This window comes from Mustela nivalis, assembly GCF_964662115.1.
Source record: "Mustela nivalis genome assembly, chromosome: 7".
NCBI classification, from domain to species: Eukaryota; Metazoa; Chordata; class Mammalia; order Carnivora; family Mustelidae; genus Mustela; species Mustela nivalis.
This window is the reverse complement of record NC_139026.1, coordinates 134,602,429-134,619,212: the sequence shown is the minus strand read 5'-3', so window position 1 is coordinate 134,619,212 and position 16,784 is coordinate 134,602,429. Positions and strand designations below refer to the sequence as shown.

General features: G+C 36.0%; 1 protein-coding gene across 2 annotated transcripts in view; it reads right to left on the bottom strand.

The window, feature by feature from the left end:
- Positions 1–1,360: 1,360 nt before the first annotated feature.
- The window catches only part of YME1L1 (YME1 like 1 ATPase), a 48,768-nt gene continuing 33,344 nt past the window's right edge, over positions 1,361–16,784 (bottom strand). For both annotated transcript variants that reach the window (XM_082740877.1, XM_082740878.1), the window contains 11 exons: positions 15,433–15,523; positions 12,970–13,122; positions 12,278–12,410; positions 11,110–11,172; positions 9,989–10,101; positions 8,376–8,531; positions 7,666–7,817; positions 6,663–6,789; positions 6,497–6,570; positions 5,161–5,247; positions 1,361–2,519 (listed from right to left, as the gene is read on the bottom strand). In XM_082740877.1, the coding sequence (XP_082597003.1) occupies positions 2,376–2,519; positions 5,161–5,247; positions 6,497–6,570; positions 6,663–6,789; positions 7,666–7,817; positions 8,376–8,531; positions 9,989–10,101; positions 11,110–11,172; positions 12,278–12,410; positions 12,970–13,122; positions 15,433–15,523 (1,293 nt within the window). In that variant the 3' untranslated portion in view covers positions 1,361–2,375. The remainder of the gene's footprint in view (positions 2,520–5,160; positions 5,248–6,496; positions 6,571–6,662; positions 6,790–7,665; positions 7,818–8,375; positions 8,532–9,988; positions 10,102–11,109; positions 11,173–12,277; positions 12,411–12,969; positions 13,123–15,432; positions 15,524–16,784) is intronic.

Genomic DNA, 16,784 nt, shown 5'->3' with positions numbered 1-16,784 from the left:
AGAAGGAAGCAGGCTCTCTGCGGAGCAGAGAGCCCGACGAGGGACTCGATCCCATGACCCTGAGATCATGACCTGAGCCGAAGGCAGCGGCTTAACCCACTGAGCCACCCAGGCGCCCCGAGTGAAGAACTTTTTAAGCTACACTTTTGTTAACAGAAGTTGGCAGTTTCTGGCAGCTGCTTAGGGAAGGCACAAATTGGACGGTAAAGATTTCACCAGAAAGAACGAATATTAAAGAATGGTATGATGCAGTTGAAAAAAAAAATCAAGTAAAATGCAAACAAGATGGCTGTGTGGCTCATATATACATATGGGCTGTATACTGAGAGTCTACATAAAATCCTTTTAATGTAGTGCTTGATCCAGTAATTACAACTGGACTATACCTGATATTGTGGGTGAAGCAGACAGACAGGAATGGGAGTAGACCCATGACAACAGCTAATACAAAACCAGCTTCCCCCAAATTGCCAGATTCCTATTACATTTGCTATTCTTATTACATTCACTAATGATTTTAAGAATTAACCAAAGTAGGGGCGGCTTGGGTGGCTCAGAGGGTTAAAGCCTCTGCCTTCGGTTTAGGTCATGATCCTAGGGTCCTGGGATCAAGCCCCACATCAGTCTCTCTGCTTAGCAGGGACCCTGTTTCCTCCTCTCTCTCTCTCTCTGCCTGCCTCTCTGCCTACTTGTGATCTCTACCTGATAAATAAATAAAATCTTAAAAAAAAAAAAGGGACTTGTGTTCAGAATATATGGTATCTTACACCACATAATAAGAACCCAAAAGTGACAGTGAGGGTGCTCTGAATGGACGTTTCTCTAAAGAAAATATACACATGGCCAATAAAACTGGAGAGGAATCACTAGTGTAGATAAACGTATGTAAATCCATGAGATAATATTTCATTCACACCAGGATGACTTTATCAAAAAGACTCTAAGAATATACTGTAGAAGATATGGAGAATGATGCATTTCATCAGGTCCATACAAAGGTAAACAGAAACTTACTAAATGACCCAGCAATTTCAACCCCAAAAGTCTATCTAGGAAAAATAAAAACGTGCATCCACACAAAGCCATGTATACACACTGGGAGAAGGAAGGAAGGAGAGAGGGACAGGGAAGGATGAAAGAGGAGAGAAAGGGGAAAGGGAAGTGGCCAATTAAAAAATGGGATAATGAATCTGGATCAAGGGTACACGGGTGTTCCTTGTATTATTCAAGTAACATTTCTGTAAGTTTGAAATTAGATCAAAATTTAAAATTACAAAAAAAAAAAAAAAAAGAGGCAAGATACTGTATAGCAAACTCCCTCTATCAATTTCTTCAATGAAGACCATATACAGCTTAAAAGTTATTAGAAAACTGTAGGTAATTTTAATAAAATCACTTCAAGAATATAATCTGGTTGTAAAGCCAATACAATGAGCTCTAAAATAATTCTCTATTCAGTTAAATAAAGTCATCTGTAAATCCTGTAACAACATGTTCGTGTTCACAAAATCTGAATGAAAAGCAAACATGACTTCACAAAACCAGGAGGGTAATTCAAAGTTCACTTTGAAAGGACTGAGATTTGAGGCTAATCTTTCTTTTAATACCAAGCATAATTATATAGTTATTCAGATTTTGAAGTGAACTCACTTTTTATTTAACAAAATATTTACTACTCTGAAATAAATTCCATTAGTAAGAATGATGATGTTTTTGAAAAAAAAAAAAAAAAAAAAAAAAAAAAAGACCATGAAAATGCAAGCTGCTTTTCTAAGAGGTTGTAATCATTTAAATTCTGATTAAATCTGTACATTTACAATTCTCTCTTAGATAGACAAAAACAGAACTATTTTAGTATGGACAATCGGGAGCACAATAATTAAGTGCATCTTAATGAAGTTTCCACTGACCTATATAGAAATATGCTTCACTTGAGCCAAACGGCAGCATTTCTTCGTCAAAGATAAATGGTACTATCTAAAACCAAAGATAATCCTTCGATAATTTTACGTTGCCAAGTAAAAGTACTTCCCAAGAGCTAAAGGCACAATTTTTATTCACATCTAGTAGAGGAACCAACCATAAAATCATTACTTATTTTCAACTGAATAACTGATTAACATTTCTCAAACAAGCTCTTTCCAATCCTAATAGTTCTTTATTTTCTTTAACATATTTGCTAGGTTGATAATTTACCGTAGGTGCCATCTTGAGAATAAACAGAATTAGATTAAATGTGACAAAAGAGAGACAAAGCATTTCACACTCTTGATACCAAGGCAAGAATGGGAGAAAAGCATCGCAAAAAGAAACTACCGAAATGCTACTTATATATTCCTGCAGCAAAACCGGCAATGCATCCGTTTTAAGAGTTCTCATCTCACTTCCAATTTCTTTCCCTCAAGAACAATTTGGATCTCTTTGGCATCCAAAGTCTCATAGGTTAGTAAAGCTTCTGCTAAATTCTTATGCTCTTTTGCATGAGTCTTCAAGATATGTTTCGCTCGTTCATAGGAGTCCTGAAATTTAAAAAAAGCAGGTATCTAAGAGGCAGAAAACATAGTAGAAGCAAAAACCATAAAAAGTAAATGTCTTAAAAAAGGGAACTATATTCATTTCTATTTATAGAAGATAAAAAAGCATGAAGCTTTCTTTAAAAAAATTAACATAGAATGTACTATTTGCCCCAGGGGTACAGGTCTGTGAATCATCAGGTTTACACATTTCTCTGTGCTCACCATAGCACCTACCCTCCCCAATATCCGTAACACAGCCACCCCATCCCTCCCCGTTCCTCCCCACAGCAAACCTCAGTTTGTTTTGTGAGATTAAGAGTCTCTAAAGGCATGGAGCTTTTAAACACCCAGCATGGAGCCTACCTGATTGACTGATTGATTGATTGATTGATTGATAAGGCAAGCTTGGTTCTCAAAGATTAGTTTCATACTTACGAACGTTCTATTTTTAAGACAAAATCTATCCCATGGATAAGTGAGGACTACTTGGGCAGCTATACTTAAAGATATGTAAGTATATATTATACTTATCTGCTTTTTAAATAAGGTCTGCGAACAAAAAAATCTATTTCTCTATTCAATATAAATGTAAAAAAGGAAAGGCAGGTTTGCTCCCTTTGCCTTGTGAGATTTCACCAGTTTATTCACTGTAAATGGCCAGAAAAGATCTACTTATCTATTCTCTTATTTGCTATCAACTTACCTACCAACACCAAGAAGCACACGTCATATAAAAATAACACAACTATTAAAAACAAACATCTTTAGACATTCTGAACAAAACTGTTATGGTCAAGTGAAATAACAAATTAAAGAAAACATATTAAGTATTATAAATATGTCATGGAATATTGAAATTAATATCCAAGGATAAATTAGTATTAATTTTAAAAACTCCATTGGAATGAAACCCTTACACTGTAACAAGTAAGACTATGCTAAGGCTTTTATATCTTTAAGTTTCATATACATTTGAACCTAAAATGTATACTAGCTAAGCATCATTTTCCTTAATAACAATGTAAGTGTGCCATCTAGTGGAAAGAGTACCTACGCCCTAGCAAGCTTAATATTTCAGAAAAGGATTAAGAGCAAAGAAAGAGTATTTCCAATGCTCTAATACTAGAAGAGATAATTTACTCAAGATAACATAAATAGTAAAAAAAAGAATGAAGATTCAGGCAAGGGAGAGAGAATTCCTCTTGTAAAACACCTTCTAAACCTTTCCATCATATAAACTTTTCATAAACGTAATGACTTTAAAGCTTTTACCTCCTTGAGTTAATCAAAACCTGGCCCTCCTGGGGACACTCTGAATCCCTCGAATGACAGCTACTGATTCCCTCCTATCCCAGATCTTTCAGAGTAAAGAGGTGAGACCATTGCTCCCCTCACCGCTGACAGACGATTACTTTATGAGCCTCTTCTATAAAGCATGATTCCTTTGAAGTTTACACCATCTGACTTCAACATCCTTCATTCTGCCATCTACAACCCTAATTCCAGTTCTCGTTCACTAGACTTTCAGCCGTTTAGCTCAGTCTTTTCCATTCCAAGACCTGCCTTCATGTACATCCAAATGGAATGCACATATCCAACCTCTGCACTAAGCACGAGACCCACGTATCCCTCCCCATGTGAAATCTTCACTAACATACCTCAAACTCAGGGGCACCTGGGCGGATCACTTGGTTAAGCATCTGCCTTCAGCTCAGGTCATGATACCAAAGACCAGGGATCACGCCCCACATCAGGCTCCCTGCTCAACAGGGATATCTGCTTCTCCCTCTGCCCCTCACCCACCCCACTTTATGCTCAGGCTCTCTCGCTCCCTCTCAAATAAACAAGTAAAACCTTAAAAAAAGAAAACACTTCAAATTCAATATGTATAAAACTCAGCTTATAATCTACACACTTCCCCACCTTGGGCCATCATCAGTGGTTTCTCAGTCAATGGCACACACAACTAGATGGCTGCACCAGACAGAAATCGAGAACACAGCTTTGTTACTTAATTTAGATGCTCTCTCACCCAAATATCAGAAAGGCATTCGATTCCACTAAATCAGCATCTCTTGAATGCATTTATTTTTCCTCAATTTCCCCTCTCATTGCCCTAATCCAGCATCTGCTGTGCCTTAAGGGGATTCCACAGAACCTCTCACTCATCTCACTGAATCGACGCTCACATACTCTGTACTCTGTATTGGACCCTGCAATCAAAAAGACTTTTGTTTTCAAAGACCTTTATGCTTAATTCTCAGCGTATGTACACAGCGAGGCACAAAACAACTAATATTTGTGGAATAAAATGTATGTCAGAGTGAAAAACTAATCAAGACTCAAATAATCAATATCCTCCCTATTCTAACAACACTATGGTTTTATAAATGAAGTAGAATATTTATAATTACTGATACTAACTGTTCCTAGCCTATGGCCAGAATAAAATACAGATTCAGTCTATGACCAGAGGCTCCCAACTACATACTCAAATCATGGCTTCAATGGTGCACTCATTCTCTTGATTATGTATAGCGACAGTTCTACATAGGGGATAACTATTATCTTCTGGTAGCACCTAACTATTTAGGCACATTAATGACTAGACAGATGAATAAGCACAGAAAAACAGAATTATTACCCTTAGAAGGATTCTAATTTCTTGTTCAATAGCAGATTGAGTTTCTGGACTCAGTTTCCCAGTATCACTGTAGGTCATAACTCCAAGCTAAAACAAACGAAAAGAAAGAAATTGAACAAAAACACCCCAAGCCACTCATAAATGTAAACAGAGCAAGTACTATCCTATACGTAAGAAAACCTCCTCAAGGGCAAGGAAGAAATTCAGTATAGAAATTTCATCATTCTTCTGAAAGTGTAAGACTAAAAATTATGAACAAGAGAGAAACTTTAAAATCTAAGTATGGGGGGGGACGCCTGGGTGGCTCAGTTGGTTGAGCAGCTGCCTTCGGCTCGGGTCATGATCCCAGCGTCCTGAGATCGAGTCCCACATCGGGCTCCTTGCGCGGCAGGGAGCCTGCTTCTCCCTCTGCCTCTGCCTGCCATTCTGTCTGCCTGTGCTCGCTCCCTCTCTCTCTCTGATAAATAAATAAAATCTTAAAAAAAAAAAAATCTAAGTATGGGGGCGCCTCGGTGGCTTGGTGGGTTGAGCCTCTGCTTTCGGCTCAGGTGGCTTGGGTTGTGATCTCAGGGTCCTGGGATTGAGCCCTGCATTGGGCTCTCTGCTCGTGGGGAGCCTGCTTTCCCCCTCTCTCTGCCTGCCTCTCTGCCTACCTGTGATCTTTCTGTCAAATAAATAAATAAAATCTTAAAAAAAAAAAAATCCTACAGTATGGTTCTGAGTACCTTCTTAGAAAACCTTTGCCACTATTCCAAATCCAGAAATCCACAATGTAGTGTATTAGAAGTGCTGTGTGAATCCACAGTGATAACGTAGGATAGTGAAATACATGGGAAGGGTAAAGTAAGCAAGCTCGGCAAACAGAAGTTTTAGGTCATATGAACAGAAATGGAATATCTTATCATTTGCTTAATTCATGACATACTATTTTTGTCCAAGCAGCTAGAATGGAAACTGAATATTATACTTTAGCACTCAAAAAAAAAAAGTTTAGTTTCGAATGAGCTGTGACAAATCTACTCGGAATGAGACAGGAGAAAAGTAAATGTTACCAATTTATAATGAGACCCTCTCTCCTACGGTGCCTGGGGTAGCTCAGTGGGTTAAGAGACTCACTGCAGCTCGGGTCATGGTCCCAGAGTCCTAGGATGAAGTCCTGCACTGGGCTCCCTGCTCAGCTGGGAGTCTGCTTCTCCCTCTGACCATACCCCCTCTCATGCTCGCTCTCTCCAATAAAAAAATAAAGTCTTAAGAATAAAAAAAGAACCTGTCTCATAAGGAGACACTTGGCAAATCATCATTTGATACATGAGGGAGGGGTAAAATTAGCTATTACCTTTTCACTCATTCCAAATTTGGTAACCATCCGCTTTGCAATTTTGGTTGCATTATCAAAATCACTGGAAGCACCTAAAATTTAAAAATATACATAGACTCAGTATTTAAAAATATTTTTATATCAGCAAGTACAATCTGAACTAATGCCACTCTTTACAGCTAACCTGTTGTGATATGGTCAGTTCCAAATATAAGCTCCTCAGCCACTCTTCCTCCCATACTAACATCCATCTGCGCAAGCAGCTGAGCTCTAGTTTCATTCCATCTGTCATTCTCAGGCAAGAGGGACACCTAGACAATTGGAAACAAAGAATAACTCCAGACAGAGTTGGAAATATTTACACTAATGATCAGAATTATCATCTGGCTCTTGCTATAGCACTTAATGTCATGATGCTTACAGCTCAAAGAATTTTGTAGAGATGGTTTCAGGCGACTAACGAAAAAACTGGCATTATGCAAAGGAAGAAAAATTTATAAAGCAAAAGTTCATTTTACATGTCATAGCTCTATAACCCTGCAATAGGATAATGCTGCAATAGGATGGACTTGTACCCAGGTGCCAAAAAGAAAGGCTTAAAATGTCTATCGTTAGAAAGATAAGAAGGGGCGCCTGGGTTGCTCAGTGGGTTAAAGCCTCTGCCTTCGGCTCAGGTCATGATCCCAGGGTCCTGGGATCAAGCCCCGAATAGGTCTCTACCCTCAGCAGGGAGCCTGCTTCCGCCTCTCTATCTGCCTGCTTCTCTGCCTACTTGTGATCTCCATCTCTCAAATAAATAAATAAAATCTTTTAAAAAAACAACAAAAAAAGGAAGATAAGAAAATGAAACTTGTGCTCAGCGAGAAAAACCTTAGAAAGACTACTGAACCACTAACCTAGGGAGGGAAAAAAAGCAGTGACATATTTAAGAATGATACTTTGTTGTCATTTCAGACTTAAATTTCATCATGTAAATATATAATATTTGAGCTATTAGTATTTATTAGCAGGTAAGTTTCACAAGTATCTCTGATCTCACAATGGTTCAGAACATTAAAGAAGAAAGTTATCAGCAATCTTAGGACTTAGTTGAATTTTCTTTTTAATTATTTTCCTTAACAGTTTCCTATATAACCTTTTGGAGAGTGTTATTTGAAAGAAAAGAAAAAAAAAAACAAGATACTTACATGTCCAAGTGTTGGCCCTCTTGGCATGATTGTAGCTTTGTTGATAGGCATTGCGTCTTTAGTGTAATATGCAATAATAGCATGACCGGATTCATGATAAGCTGTGATGGTTTTGTTTTTATTGTCAATTTCCACACTTCTACGTTCAGGCCCTAAGGATAAAAATTTATTGAATAAAATTATTCCATTAGGAAGGCATGTTTAGATGAATGAAACCCACTTGCCTTTAAGTAATTCTTAGAGTGACATGACTTAATATCGTTATTAAGTTATTTTAAACCAAAATAACTTGCCAACTGACAACAAAATTGTAAGATCTGTCCTCTTACTCCTTACTATCAACCAGGAAAGTTTAATTCTATTTTCAGAAAATAAATTTAAGCAAGAAATGTCACAGATAAATTGTTCTGAAGCCAATTCAAGATTTAAAATCAAATACTGAAAATTAGCAAAATTTTTCTTTTATCTGTACAATTATTCTTTTATCAGCCATACCAGGTAAGAGTAAAATAGGGTACCCTCTACCCCCAAACAGTATAATCATATAAACTGTATTTGTTCTGTAAGAGGCCTAAATGTGTGGCTACTTTTGAGTAAATATATTCTTGCTCCTGTACCTTTCTTTCTTGTAACATTTTTCTCAAAAAGATATTCTTTAGCATAATGAACAGTGTAAGAAAGGGAAAAGAAAAAAGAGAGAGAAAACCTACCCATTAGAATTTTATCTTTGGAAAACTCTAGTTCCTTCATGGTAACCATTTCTTTTCCATCAACAGCTGCCTTTAATGCAGCCTGGTTCACAAGATTCTCCAACTCTGCTCCAGAAAAGCCAACAGTACCTCGAGCTATAATTTCTGGATCCACAGCTACATAGATAAAAACAATATTAAAATTCCAAAATGACTCTTCACAAATGACTCCTATTCCGAAAGCAAACAGAAAACAGCTATCCTGAACTAGAACTTAAAATACTTACATCACTATAACTACAAAATAAACTTACTTTTTCTAAAGGAAAACCAAAACTGCCATTAAATAGATTATTAAAATCCCACTGGGATACATCACAACGAAAGTTCTTAAATTTAAATAACTTTGTGAAAAATTTAAAAATGCAGAGTTGCCAGACATGATTTATAAATCTTCAAATTATGACCTAAACTGTTACTAGCCTAAGGACAACTGAGAATGTATACTCATAGACATTGGTTTCTGAATTTCATCTTGAAATACTTTATACATAAGTATTTAGTATTATATGTACATTAATAAAAGCTCCCCTTATTAGAGGAACTATCAGGGTTTTTTTATTTTAAATTTTTATTTATTTTTATTTGAGAGAGAGAGTGAGAGAAAGCATGAGAGGGAAGAAGGTCAGAGGGAGAAGCAGACTCCCCATGGAGCTAGGAGCCCGATTTGAGACTCAATCCTGGGACTCCAGGATCATGACCTGAGCTGAAGGCAGTCGCTTAACCAACTGAGCCACCCAGGAGCCCCAACATATCAGGTTTTATAAATTGATTCACCTATCCTTGAAAATACTACAGCTTAATTTAATAGCTGCATTTATTACTCAAGTGGGTCCATAATATTTTCGTATGTTTGTTTTACAGTTTGCCTCTTTTGGGCCCAATGTGATGATATTTTATGGGCTTTTTCTACTATTTCATATTTTACATTCATCTAAAAACACTTATATTTACCTGCAAGTATTATCTGAAAACTCTCAAAAAAACATTCTTTCTTTTTAAAAAGGAATTTTTAAATTATATATTTTTAATTAATTAAATTCACTCAATTTATTATTTTAATTATGTTTACTTATTTTATATCTAGTCATTTATAATAATTTTATTTATAATTATTTATATCTAATCATTTTAAATTTATTACCTATTTAATTAGATTTATTTTTTAATTTTAAAATTTTTAAATATTTTTGAGAGAGTGTGCGAGAAAGAGCACATGAGCAGGAACAAAGGGAGAGGGACAAAAAGACTCCCTTGCTGAGCAGGAAGCCTAATGGCGGGGCTCAATCCCAGGACCCTCACAACCTGAGCCAAAGGCAACCCCTCAACCAACTGGGCCACCCAGAAGCCCCCAGAAGACGTCCTTTAGAATGGGGATTCAAATGACAGAATGACCTACCATAGGAAATTATCAAGTAATAAACTTTTTAAAAAGAAAATACAACTGGAGAGAAAAGAGGACATAGAAAAAACTGGTCTTCTGAGACATCAACTAAGGACCACAAATAGGGCGGAATGAAACATTACCATTACATAGAGATAATAATAAAGCTTGTTACTAGAATTAGACTTACACTGATCAAACTTTATTTTATTGAGATACCATTTCAGAATTTCTGTTCGACCTTTTACATCTGGTCTTGGAACTGTAACTTGCATGTCAAAACGACCAGGACGTATTAAGGCACTAAAGGGAGATTATGAGAAGAAAATACAAATTAATACTCTGAGTACTGAAGGTCAAATTAAATAGGACTGATGCTCTGAAGACAAGATGGAAAGATAATGGCAACTAGAAGTTGGATGGAGTTTTGTTTCTTATTTTAATTCCAGGACAGCCAACATACAGTGCTATGTTAGTTTCAGGTGTACAGTACAGTGATTCGACAATTCCACACATCACCCACTGCTCATCACAAGTGCGCTCCTTAATCCCCATCACCTATTCCAGCCTAGACTGGCATTCTGAATATAAATATTCAGAGAACTCCTTGTAAAACATGGCTCAAGTAACAGTTTCAATAACCAGAAGGCAGAACAAAGGTTGATAGAGATAGATAGCAGGCAACCCTCATAAACAAAAACATGCAAGCTAGTCACTCTAGGAACAATAATTCTACAGCAGTCTATTATGAGAGCTACACTGTGATAGCTTCCTATCACAACTGCTGTTAAGTACAGAATGTTAAACCACAGACTTAGGCAAAGATTAAAAAAAAAAAAAACAACTATTAGATCAAATTAAAATATGAATACTTTCTATGGCAAAATCAAAAATTTAAAACTATAATAAATTTTTATTTTAAAAATGTTCTCCACCACCCCCAAACTTTTGTGATATGAAGTTGTCAGAAGATTCTTTTAAATTTAATTCACACATAACAGATTTCAAAGTAGATAATCCAGTGGTTTTTAATATAGTCAGAGTTGCGCAATTACCAAAAATCTAACTTAAGAATATTTTTATTCTCCCACTCCAAAAAGAAACCCCACAGCCAGCAACAGTCACTCTCCATTCTTCCCTCCTTCTGGCAGCCACTAATCTACTTTCTGTTGCTACCGATTTGCTTATTCTGGACATTTCACATAAATAGAATCATATGTGATGTTTGGTGATGGGCCTCCTTCTCTTTTAAAGTTCATCTACGTTTCAGTACGCACTGGTACTTGTCAAAAAAAGTCTTTTAATACATACTTATCTAATGCCTCTGGGAAGTTTGTGGCTCCTATTATGATAACTCCTTCATTGGGTTTAAAGCTGGTAAAAAAGAAGAAAAGTAACATTTCACTCAAAATTAAAACAACACATTTAGAAATGCTCTACACAAAACTATCATTAAATTTAGTAACAATAAAGAAAAGCGACTGATCCTTTTTATACTCAAAGTGGTAAGACATCTCTATTTTTTACTAAGAACAATGTTACTACGCTAGTACACTTTAATAAAACTGCTAACAATACATCACAAAGTCATCTATGATTACATTCCTTCATGGTATTTGTTCTACTTAGGAAGACATGACCTGACAGAAAAGGCTAGGGAACCTGACTAATTTGTGAAAAATTATTCTCAAGCTAACCAATTCAAATTATTTGCTCCTAGACTTCCCGTTTGGTTCCAAAAGGTCATACGTGGTTCCTTCTCTCAAAGCAACCCCACCTCCTGCTCTTTATATTTTAAGAACTGATACAAACTTTTATTTTATTTTTTTAGAGGGTTTTTTTTTTTTAAGATTTTATTTATTTATTTGACAGAGAGATCACAAGTAGGCCGGAGGCAGGCAAAGAGAGAGGGGGAAGCAGGCTCCCTGCTGATCAGAGAGCCCAATGCAGGGCTCGATCCCAGGACCCTGAGATCATGACCTGAGCCCAAGGCAGAGACTTTAAACCACTGAGCCACCTAGGAGCCCCTGATGGAAACTTTTAATCTACCACAACACTAAAATCGAGTCATAAACTGTAGGAACCAGCAAACACTCTTTACGTCTCCAGACTAGTATTCTCAGTAGGAACCATCACTTTCCTATCGTGCTACCATCAATTAAAAAAAGGTATAGAGATCACCAATTAAGAAGAGTTGATACCTCAGTCACCCCATTAGGAATGGAAACATAATACAGAGAATCCAGCTTGTCTTGACTTCCTGCACAGGGACTACTCTGTTGCCTACAGTTTTTCCTCTTTCTTTTTTTTTTTTTAAAGATTTTATTTTAAAGTAATCTCTATACCCCACTTGGGGCTCAAATGTACAATTCTGAGAGGAAGAGCTGCATGCTCCACTGACTTAGCCAGATGCCCCGCTATTTCTCGAATGTTCCCAAATATATTACCATATCCCAAAGACAGATGAAGATTCAATTACCCATCCATTTCAGCAAGAAGCTGATTTATAGTCTGCCTTGAATATGGATGCATTGGAGACTCAATTCGCTTCCCACCAACAGAATCTAATTCATCAATAAATATAACACAGGGAGCATTTGCTTTTGCTTCCCCTAGGAAAAGAGAAAAGATACAAGTAAGTTTAATGAAATCAATGTTTTTTGAACAAAATCATGTAAGTATTAAAAACCTGTAAGACTGTCAAAGGCAACAAAAGACATTCATTAAGGAGAAAGTACATAAAATGAGATCTCTTTCTTTCTTTTAAAACTGATTTAAGAACGGTAGCCTCAGGAAAAAAACTGTACCATACAAAATGATATATAATAAAAACAACTGAGTATTCATTCTTTTAACTGTATAAGCCACAATCAGATGTGAGGCTAACTATTCCTTAATTACATACTACTGAATTAATGAATAAGATAAAAAGGACAACAACAGAAAACCCAGCTTTTCAACAGGCCCCAACCTCACCTAACACTTCTAGCTCCTCTATTGGGGGTAGGTACAGTTCTGTTTTAGATGACACATTAAATTACCTAAAACCAAAACCCCACAATGGTGAGGTCAGCTATCACTCATAATTGAATAGGAAATAAAGGGTAAGAATCCCTTTTCCCCTAAAATTAACAAAATTTTGTATTGTATGAAAGATACTTTAAAACGTACTAAATAGATTTCTGATACGGCTGGCTCCCACACCCACAAACATTTCATCAAATTCTGATCCAGAAGCATAATAAAAAGGAACATCAGCCTCTCCAGCCACAGCTCGAGCAAGAAGTGTCTTTCCTGTCCCTGGTGGTCCAACTAAAAGTATTCCTAAAAGAGAAAACAAATTCACTGATTCAACTTAAAAAATAAAAATAAAACCTGATGTGAGCCTATGAAACAAATAGTTATTAATTAATGTATACATAGTTTTGAGGTTGAAAGCATATGACTATTATTTTGAAACAAAGCAAAACATGTCTCTGGTTATGATTCTCTTCAGGAACTTCTTCAAAACTAATTTCCCTCTACCATTCATAACTTGAGAGAATGTAACATAATAAACTTATCATTAAACAAGTAAGATAAAATTCACATAAACACAGATTAAAAGATTAAGCAACCAAATGTGACACATGACCCCTTGACTTCATGTTCTTCCATAAAAAACATATTTAAGAAACTCTGATGAAAATTTGATTTGGATATCTGAGGAAAATTTGAAAAAATTCCAGAGTACAAGATATTAAGGAAATAGTATTTAAATTTATTTGGTAGGATAAATTATTCTCTTTAGGATAATGTCCTTAGTCTTAGGTGACACATAACAAAGTATGCAGAGGTAAAGTAGTTCATTTCTACACCTTTGTAACTTTTCCTATGTTCAAAAATTTTCTTAACAGCAGTACGTTTTTCATAAGCTGGAATAACAGATTTCTCTGGTCTCCACGACTTTTCATTTTTCATTTAAAAAGGCAAAAAAAACACCCTGTATTATTGCTATATTTTAACATAAAAAACCCCTTTTAAAGGAAAGTTGTTGAAAAATACCCTTAAGACTACCCTTGTATTGCCATGTTGTCATTCTTAACTGGTTTAAATGGTAGAATATATTATTGTAACTGAGAATTTTCCCACAATTTTATAAAATATCCCTTGTGATTAGAAATAAAAGTGTTTAACTATTCTACGACTTTAAACTTTAAACTTTCTGATGTTATGGCACTGATTTTAATAAATGAATCCTAATTTAGCAGAGATTTATACCAACACTTTTATACATTGCTGAACATTGTCGGTAGAGATAGTGGGCGGTTTAGAAACAAACCTTAAATATGAGTGCCACCTTTAACTTACCAAATCCATTTCTAGAATTAGAATCCAGAATAATGACTAAATAAATGAGTTAACCTAGAATTTATTCTAAAGAGATAATTAAGGATGTAGGCAAAGCCTTGAGATAATAAGATGATTACCACAGTGCTGATTTTATTATTTTAATTAAAAATGTCTGAGTATAGTTGACACACAGTTACATTAGTTTCAGGTGTACAACATAGTGATTTGACAAGTTTAATTATGCTGTGCTCACAAGTGTAGCTACCCTCTGTCACCATATAACACTATTACAGTATCACTGACGGTATTTCCTATGCCTTTTACTCCTCTGACTTACTCATTTGACAACTGAAAGCATGTTTCTGTTTCCTCTTCATACATTTTGCCCAGCCCTCACACTGCTAATTTTAACCACAAAACACTGGAAACCGTAAAAGTTTAATGTAAGTGATTACAGTATAGCATGATCACATAGTCCAAACACCACAAAGTCATTACAATCTTTTTTTTTTTTTAAGTTTTAATTTTTTTTTTTAAAGATTATTTTATTTATTTGACAGAGAGAGATCACAGTAGACAGAGAGGCAGGCAGAGAGAGATGCTGATTCAGGTCATCATCCGTCTGACTGAAGATTCTCATTCTCTCTCTCCCTCTGCCCCTCTCCACTGCCTGCTCTCCCTCTCTCTCCCTCTCTAAAATAGTTTTTTCAAAAAGATTAAAGAAAAATCTAAATGTGTAAACCTGGATTGAGTCTTAAACCTGGATTTGGGGTGGGGGACGGGAGGACCTCACTACAAAAGGTATTAATAAGAGAAATGCAGAAATTTGAATATAACTAAATTTCATAATTAGTTCTGGAACCGTGTGAAATTTTCTGATTTTAATAACTATACTGGAGTTATGTAATAGAATATTCTTATACTTTGGGAGATACATAACAAGGTATTTGGGATTAAAGGAGCATGATATCTACGATTTACTCTTAAACAGTTTAAAAATACATTTATTTAAGAAAGTGAGCAAATGAGACAAAGTCCTAAAAAACTACTGAGTTTGGTTAAGAGTACAGAGAGTTCTCTGCACTATTCTCACAATTTAAAATCTGAAATTGCAATAAAATTCAAAATCCCCCTCCTCTCAAAAACAGGTTATACAATGCTATGTTCAGAATGAAGACTTATTTGTAAAATAGCCATGAAGAACTAAACTTTAAGCTTTTAAGTTGGTAAAAATTAAATTAGCAATGGAATATAGTATTTTTTTTTTAATGTCAAGTCATGGATAAAGGGAAGGGACCTTACCTTTTGGAAGTTTACCTCCAAGCACAGTAAATTTTTGTGGATTTTTCAAGAATTCAACAACCTCCTGTAATTCCTGTTTAGCTTCCTCCACCTAAAATGACACAATTTATCAAATTATTATAAATAATGATTAAATTATCAAGTCCTCCTCTTTGAAAATACTAAATTGAACTGGAAATTAACTAGAAGGTTCCCTTACAAATGCATACACAAAAGGGGTTTCAAGGGCGCCTGGGTGGCTCAGTGGGTAAAAGCCTCTGCCTTCGGCTCGGGTCATGATCCCAGGGTCCTAGGATCAAGTCCCGAGTTAGGCTCTCTGCTCGGCAGGGAGCCTGCTTCTCCGTCTCTCTCTTTCTGCCTGCCTCTCTGCCTACTTTGATCTCTGTCAAATAAATAAAATCTTTAAAAAAAAATTTTTTGTTGGAGAAACAGTGTTTCCCCAGTTAACAAGGACTTATATTCACAACTCCAGTTACATGGGTCAGCAGCATTTGACATAAACAGAAAGACTCATAAGTTTCAAATCCAGAACTTTTGATTTGGTTTATAAGCTTCAGGGCAAATTATGTGGGCTTAATATATATCAATGAAAAGGGAGTCTGTGTGTTTAAGTTATAACATTACTTTGTGATTAACTATTAGATTATTTTTATTATAAAGAATTACGACTAGATCGTAAATGACTTAGTTCCTTAAAATGTCAAAGGATGGAGACTTTAATTAAGCTAAAATTAAGCTTTAGTGTATGGATTAAAATTAAGCTAAAATTAAGCTATAGTGTACAGATATTGTTTTGCAAATGGTTGCAGCAAAAAAAAAAAGAAAAAAAAGTTTAAACGATTTAATCCCGGGGTACCTGGGTGGCTCATTCATTAAGCGTCTGCCCTCGGTTCAGGTCATGATCCCAGCATCTCGGGATCAAGCCCCGCATGGGGCTGAGCAGGAAGCCTGCTTCTCCCTCTCGCACCCCCCCTGCTTGTGTTTACTCTCTCGCTGTGTATCTCCTTCAAATAAATAATATCTTTAAAAAAAAAACCAGATTTAATACCCCCAATACAGAAATCACGTAGAATTAAGATCTCTCGCAAGAATAAAGCCCAAATTGGTCAACAAAGATGGCATGCAGAGTATTAGTTCAACTTTAAAAACTCTGATTTAAGATTAAGGAAGCTGCCTGTCAGGGCCGTCCAGGTGGCTCAGTCAGTTAAGCGTCTGCCTTTGGCCCAGGTCATGATTTCAGGATCCCAGGACTGACTCCCACATCCGGCTCCTGCTCGGTGGGGAGGTCTGCTCCTCTCCAGCTTAGTTGTCTTTTGCTCACTTTCTCTCAAATAAATAAAATCTTAAAAGGA